The sequence below is a fragment of the Artibeus jamaicensis genome, unplaced genomic scaffold, assembly GCF_021234435.1.
Source record: "Artibeus jamaicensis isolate MK-2021 breed Jamaican fruit bat unplaced genomic scaffold, CSHL_Jam_final contig_69, whole genome shotgun sequence".
In the NCBI taxonomy this organism is placed as follows: Eukaryota; Metazoa; Chordata; class Mammalia; order Chiroptera; family Phyllostomidae; genus Artibeus; species Artibeus jamaicensis.
The window spans coordinates 614,099-622,199 of record NW_026521927.1 but is presented as its reverse complement, the minus strand read 5'-3'; the positions used below and the strand labels follow the sequence as shown (position 1 = coordinate 622,199).

Below are 8,101 nucleotides of genomic sequence, written 5' to 3'. Positions count from 1 at the left end.
ATCATCAAACTAATATTTTTTTTCCAATTAGGAAAAGACCAACATTCCTCATCTCAAGTAATACCTGAAAATCTCTAGTAATCATAGCAATTAATTATTCCCAACTATGGAGATTGTGACTGAGTCTACCATGATATTTTACTACTGAAATATCTGGGTTCCCAGATTAAAGACTTCTAAAAATTTTCTCTTCACCTGTGGATATACTATGTGGCCCAATATTAGTGATGCTCCATTTTTGCTGACTGGTTTCCCAGGCCTGGAGGCTGCTCATCACTGGATCTCCATCCCCTTCTTTGCTGTCTATTTGTCTGTGCTTCTTGGCAATGGCACTCTTCTCTACCTCATCAAGGAGGACCACAGTCTCCACGAACCCATGTACTATTTCCTTGCCATGCTGGCAGGAACAGATCTAATGGTGACATTAACCACGATGCCAACAGTAATGGGTGTCTTATGGTTGAATCATTGCGAGGTGAGCCAGGGAGGCTGTTTCCTGCAGGCCTACTTTATTCACTCCCTTTCCATTGTAGAATCAGGTATCTTGCTGGCCATGGCCTATGACCGTTTTATTGCCATTCGCAATCCCTTGAGATACACTTTCATTCTTACCAATACTCAAGTGGTAAAGTTAGGAATAGGGGTTTTTATGAGGGGTTTTATATCTATTATACCTTTAATTGTGCGTCTTTTTTCATATCCGTATTGCCACTCTCATGTTCTCTCTCATGCTTTCTGTCTTCACCAAGATGTCATGAAACTTGCCTGTGCTGACATAACTTTCAATAGAATTTACCCTGTAGTTCTGGTTTATTTAACATTCTTCTTAGACTGTTTGATTATTCTTTTCTCCTATATATTAATTCTTAAGACTGTCATGGGCATAGCCTCTGGTGAAGAGAGAGCCAAAGCCCTCAGTACCTGTATTTCTCACATCAGTTGTGTCCTCGTCTTCTATGTAACTGTGATTGGTCTGTCATTCATTTACAGGTTTGGGAAAAATGTGCCAAAAGTGGTCCACATTATAATGAGCTATGTTTACTTTCTCTTTCCTCCCTTAATGAATCCTATCATTTATAGCATCAAGACCAAACAAATTCAACATGGCATTCTCCGCCTTTTAGCTAAAATAGATTTAGAAGTTAAATTCTGTTGTGAATGATTGTCCAGGGAACAAAGTGGGGATCAGAGATTTCTCTCAATTGAGAGCAAAGATATTGAACAAAGCCTCAAAACCTTTTGTAGCAACCTCTACCTCTTCAAATGATATGATGAGATTTATGAGGTTCTTTAGATGTCTGCTCTTGACTTCATTGATTTGCCATTTGTTAATTTCAAGGGTTGATTTATTTGTCATTATGCTGTGTTTTTCTCTCTAAATGCTAAGTAGAGGATAAAATATTCCTAATACTTATGGAAGATAAAGTACAATCTGATACTATGTTTTTTAATTTTAATTATTTTTTATTGATAACATGCATAGATTTGGGCAATTGTTTTAGTTTGTTGTATTCTTTCACATGTCTATCTTTAAACTTCTCTACTTATTGTCCTAGGAGGGTGCTCATGCTATCCTAATTTATTTGTGCTAGTATATTATGATAAATGAATCCTAGTAAGCCTTCAATATTGTAAATATTTTTAGGTTTTCAAAAATATATTTTATTGATTATGCCATTACAGTTGCCCCAATCCCTCCCTTCATTCCCTCCACTCTGCACACCCCTCCCCCACCATCCCCCCTTTAGTTTATGTCCATATGTCACAAGTTCTTTAGATTCTATATTTCCCATACTATTCTTGCCCTCCCCCTCTCTATTTTCTACCTACCTTCCAAGCTACTTATTCTCTGTACCTTCTCCTGCTCCCACTCTCCTGTTGCTAACATTCCATATGATCTCCATTTCTATGGTTCAGTTCCTGATCTAGCTGTCTACTTAGTTTGCTTTTGTTTTACGTGTGGTTGTTAATAATTGTGAATTTGCTATCTTTCACTGTTCATATTTTTATCTTATTTTTCTTAGATAAGTCCCTTTAACATTTCTCATAATAAGGGCTTGGTGATGATGAACTCCTTGAATTTGGCCTTATCTGAGAAGTACTTTATCTGCCCTTCCATTCTAAATGAAAGGTTTTCTGAATAGAACAATCTTGGATGTAGCTCTCTGGATTTCATGACTTGGAATACTTCTTTCCAGCCACTTCTTGCCTGTAAGGTCTCTTTTGAGAAATCAGTTGACAGTTATTGTATTTTTGTGTGTGTACATATATATATTTAAAAAGTTATGTATAAATAATTTTAATTATATCTGTTTTTTTAAGATGTTGGAGCCATTTGATAAAGGTCTCACTAATTGTGTCATATTCAATTATTTATTTTATTATATCTTGCATAATTTCTTTTTACACATTCCAGTTTATTATAGGTTAATATTTGGAGAAAAGTCAATCACTCCTCAAGGGAGTAGCACTAGTTATTCAGTGGGCAGATACTTTAAGTTATGAGACAGGAATAATGCTAAACAAAAATGTTCTAATTGCAAGCAGGAAGGTATAAAATCAGGCCTATGCAGAACACAACCCACTGGGGCTTCAAAGATCAAAGAAACTTCAATTTATAATAATCCCTGACACTAGTGACAAAAATGTAAAGAACAAACTGCTTTGAATACGTGGGCCTCAAAAAGGATCACACTGAGCCTGAGACAAGAGAAAGCTTCCCTGAGGAAGGTTCCAGAAGCTGAGACCTGGGGGTGGATTAGAAACTTATTTTTGAAAATAGACATAAGGATGCTCTAAGAAGAAAGTAGTAGGTGAGGAAGTTGTAGGGATTGATCATGGAATCATTTAAAAATGTGGCTGACACAAGGAGGGTGACAGTTCTAAGAAGAGGCTGGGGAGGAAAGGGTGTTAAAATCAATAGCATTTTGTTGGCTCTTGCTAGGGTCTGCACATCTAAAGTGTCCTGGGAAGCTACTGAAGAGTTCCAAGCAGGGAGTGACATGATTTCAGTGATATTTACCAACTATAAGTTCACATACTACGTCCACTCCAGTGAGACAAGCAGGAAAGGACAAAATCATTAGACAGTTCACCAGTTCTAGAAAGAAACACCAGGAGCTAAAATTATTGTGTAAAAATGAATTTAGTCAGTACATAGGAGTTATATTTAATATCTAAAATTAGCAAGATTTGGGGTTCTGGTCAAGATGACAGTGAAGGTAAATGCGGTACTCAAATCTTCCCACAACCACCTCAAAATCACAACTAAACTACAGAACAACCACTATTCAGAACTACCTAAAGTCTAGCTGAATCAAAGTCATATAACTAAAAATATAAAATAGCAGCCACATTGAGACTAACAGGAAGGGCAGAGATGCAGAAGGGGCTGGTACCTCACCCTCTTTTGGTGGATAAAAATCAGGAGGGATATATCAGTGGCTGAGGTACCCCCTGAGGAGCAAGGAGTTTCAGCCTCACACCAGGTCACCCAAGCAGCATTCTAATGCCAGGATAAGAAGTCCCCATAACTCCCAGCTATAAAAACCAGTAGGGATTGAGGCTGGGAGAGATGGAGTCCTTAATGTTCCTTTTAAAGGGCCCTCTCACACTGACCATCTCAGACTCGTTCTGAACTCCAGTGTTGGGGCTGCAGCTGGAAAGGTTTCAGGAGCATATACAAAGGGAGATGAATTGTCTGACATCAGAATGAGAGCTGAATGGATAGCTTTCTCCAGAAAGAAGTGATGGCAGGGGCTACTCTTCTTTTGTTGAATCCTCTCCAACAAAGCCAGCAGGTGGGCTCCATAACTGAGTCTCTATCAATCTAGCTAACATTATTTGCCCTACTTATTCCCTGAGATTCCCCCTGCCACCAAAGTTGTAAGCCCATCACAGCCATTTACAGTGTTTTTTTTTTTCCATACAAACAGCCTGGCTTTGTTTATGCTGCTAACATTCTTAAACTCTCTCAAACAAGCAGCATCTGACCTTGGGTGTGCCCTGTACCTCTAGATAAAAGTGCCCAGGCTCAGCACTAACAGCAGCCAGCTGGCCTTGGATCAGAGCTTGGCCTCTCTAGAGCACCTCCAAATCCAGCACAAAGGCAGTCACCTGTAGATCTCTTTTTAGCTCATCCCTAGAATCCCCTGGCAAAGCACAGGCGGTAGCTGACCTTTAGCTGCACCTCCCAGAAGATTCCAGAGACAACTCACTCAGGGGCCTACCTCAGACCATGAGGAAGCATCACCTCTCAACCACTTTCCATAAGAAACACACTCAAGGGCTGGACTCAGCAGGCACCAAAGTCCTACTAAACTAAGTTCTGCTCAGTGGGGTGGGCTCCTGCACAGCTTATCCTCCATGGTGGTTACAGCCAGTCCTTGGGGCCTATTGGCCTGGGGCTAAATCCCTCCCATTGAAATGCCAACAGCAATCAAGGCTTACAAAAGGAGAGTGTACACAGCCCACATGGTGGAGAGGCACCTGGAGTGCCCACATCAGCTGATCAGGGAGGCTGTGCCACTGGACCTTACAGGACACCACCTACTACATAAGTTTACTCTAACAAGCCTGGGAATATAGCAGGTCCACCTACAAGAAACATAGGGAAGCTACCAAAATGAGGAGACAGAAATGTGTCCCAAATTAATGAACAGAATAAAACTCCAGGAAAGGAAATAAACAAAATGGAGATAAGCAATGTACAAACACTGGGCATAAGAATGCTGGGCATAAGTTCTGGGAAATTTTCACCTTTCTGTGGTCAAGAGTGGGTGCAGGAGTCAGAGACCATTTTTCATGCCAGTATGACAGAGCCCAGAGACAGGGTCCCTTATATGAAAGGAAGTGACTAGTCAGAGGGTGGCCCCTTGTGTAATCCTAGCACTTTACACTTTATCTTCTCTTTATAAGAATACCTCTCAGTTCACTCCAAAACCTGTCACTTGTGTCCTGGCTCTTCAGCAGGCTATAGAACCATGAACTCTTCCTACCATACATAGACTGTGCACAAAATCAGCTTCAACAAATATTTGGAGCCAGGGAAGATCACTTTTTTCTCTTAGTCACAAGCATAACACCGTCCTCTCTGCTTCTCCTAACTCATACTTACAAGCAACTCATTCTTAACTCTGGTATTTTGCACATTTCAAAAACACTCATTTAGCCATATTTAAGTTGTACTCCCAAGTGGACTTTAATACCACTATATGAAAATGCATATCTTTGTTCAGCAGTATTTGGGGCTGACTCATCAAGACAATGGACTAGTTAGGAATTATATATTAAAATAATAATATTTAATACATATTTATTAAAAATCTAACTGAACAGACTTATATGTACTTTTCCTAGAGTTGGCATATTGAACTGAGGACAAGATAAGACTCGTTGCTTCACTTAGTGCATTTCTCTAGATAACAACTAGCTCTATGAAAGTGAAAAAAAACTAGATAAATATCTGAGATGAAGGATGTAATTACTGGGTGTATCAGTGTCAACCATGCAAAACATATGGGAAAGCAATGGACTCTGACTTAAGTGTTGGTGGTCCATACCGTATTTCCAAGAATAATGTATCAGGTGCTGTGGAGTTACCAAACAGAGTGAATTAACAGGGAAAACAGTAAATTAGTTGGAAAACTTGAGATAATATGCCATCAAGTGAAAAAATTTTCAGTTTCTTGTTCTGTTACCAGCACATTTATATATCTGATTTACTATGCTGACACTTTCCTTCTGAGACATATAATGCCATTTGTCCTCTCCAAAATTTTACCTACCATCTATTTAATATGAGCTGGCCCACTGGCTTCTTCTGTAGATCTTGACTCAACAATCCCTTCTACTCTTTTTTCTATCTTTCTACTCTATGTCATTTGTTTTTCATTATTATCATGTAAACATGCTTAGATTTATCTAATTAAATTTCACCATCATACGATTCACCTTCTATCATTGTATATATTTTTCTTCTGTTTAAAACTAAGTTTCTTAGATGGATGTTTTCTATTTGTAATTATATTTTTAAAGATGCATTAAGTGAAGATGGAAGATCCAAATATTTGAATTAACATATTTGATTCAACATAATCAACATATTTGATTTCAACATATTTGAAATTGGCATATTAGAAATCAACATAACAGAAATTAAATATATTTGTATACTTAGATAGTTAAAAAAATTGAGAAAAATATAGCGAGATCTCAGGACTTATTTCTGTCCCAGACTATGATATGGACAAATGAAATTAGAAGGAAAAGCAACATTAAAAAGATTTTCATAGATTTACATTGAGGTTATCTTTGGTAGATGGATAAGCATAATATTATATTGTGAGAAATAGTGGTAAACTTATTAGTCAATCCAACAGATATAAAGTGAGAATACAACTTTCCATATTATCACATGAAATTATCCCTAATAAAGTTATTATAAAATTAGAGTTCTAACAGATCAGTAGAGAAGAAAATACAAAAATTATGTTGAAAATGGAACCACTTATATAAAAGAAATCATTCTTTTTACTGTAAGAAAATACTGACTATGTGTTTGCCACATACCTAAGTACAGGTATATAGTGACTAGGTATGGCACATAACTAGCCACTCGTAATATTTGTATACATATATATATTTATATATATTAGCCATATATATAACAGTTTTCCACTTTGCTTCTCTGAATTATATAATAATTGAAGGAGTAGTGCCCATCAAAATAGTCATTTATAAACAATGCAAAACACTCAGCTCATTTTGATTTTTATTTCTCTAACTGATATTTAGATTTATTTTGTCATATTACAAAATACCCTTTGTTGAAAGAAGATTGAAATTATATTAAATATCTTCATTAATTTTCATTCACTGCGTACCTATTAAGTGGCTATTCAGAAAACCTTGAGCAGTGTCTCGCAGATACATGGATAAACATGAAATAGATGTGCCTTTATGAAGCTGGCATTTAGTAAAGAAAACATATTGTTAAACAGAACTCACCAAACAGTGTGACTAACTCACCTAGGAAGGCAGAATTGGTTTCTAAGACTGGCAGCAGTGAAACAGTGAAGAAGCAGTCCTTGGCCCCATTTCTGTCCCCTTGGCTGATGTTAGAATCTTGTGGATATGAAGTGAAATGAATGTGCGTATGTGATGGTTAGGGTGGTGAGGTATATGTTGGTGTGTGTCTTTCATGCCTTAACTTTGAATGCATTAGAATCTATTATTAAAAACCTAAATTGATCACTAAAACTATCAATGCTTGAGTGTCTCTATATGTATATGTGCCGGTAGTTTTTAGTGCATGTGATATTATTTGCACAAGTATGTCCATGTATGTATGACAGAGAAAGAGAGAGAGAGACTTTGTTTCTGGCTCTCTGTATGGGAAAAATTGTCTTAGTCACTGTCCGTCTACAAGAACGACTGAGCTTATTCTGTAGCAGAGATTGAGAAAGCCTATGGCTGAGAGAGACAGAAATATATTTGAGTGTGGCATGCTTTTTAGGGTCCTACTATAGGTTATATTTGAAGGACCCTCTGCCCAGAATTGATACCTAGCACAATGAGCAGGCTTGGTGAGGAATGAGATTTCTGCACAACTTAAAAGAGCCAGGCCAATATGTGTGCTGCGGTTTTCCAGTGTCAGCACCAGGGGGAGCCTTCGGCTCAAAAGTGTGCATAAATTCAACAGCCCTTTCTCAATACCAATTCAAAAACCCAATGTTCATAGCTCCATTATTTACAATAGCCAAGCTCTGGAAACAGCCTAAGTGCCCATTAGTAAATGAGTGGATTAAAAAACTCATTTGGTGGTATATTTACACAATGGAATACCATGAAGCAGAAAGAAAGAAGTAACTCCTACCCTTCGAGACAGCATGGATGAAAGAAACTGCATGATAAGAGCATGATGCTAAGTGAAACATGCCAGGCAGTGAATGACAAATACCATATGATCCCACCTACAAGTGTAACCTAATCAACAAAACAAACAAATAAGCAAAATACAACCAGAGACATTGAAATAAAAAACAAACTGACAGTGACCACAGCGGAGGGGGAAGGGGGATAGTGGGAGGAAGTGGGGAAA

General features: G+C 37.8%; 1 protein-coding gene across 1 annotated transcript; it reads left to right on the top strand.

Moving 5' to 3' along the window:
- Positions 1 to 208: 208 nt before the first annotated feature.
- LOC128628324 (olfactory receptor 51B2) lies at positions 209 to 1,162 on the top strand. Its single transcript, XM_053671447.1, has one exon. It carries the CDS (start codon positions 209 to 211, stop codon positions 1,160 to 1,162), a length of 954 nt encoding a protein of 317 aa, XP_053527422.1.
- Positions 1,163 to 8,101: the final 6,939 nt, after the last annotated feature.

Coding starts and splice junctions, on each gene's coding strand:
- LOC128628324 (XM_053671447.1), top strand. CDS start 209: ATGTGGCCCAATATTAGTGATGCTCCATTTTTGCTGACTGGTTTCCCA.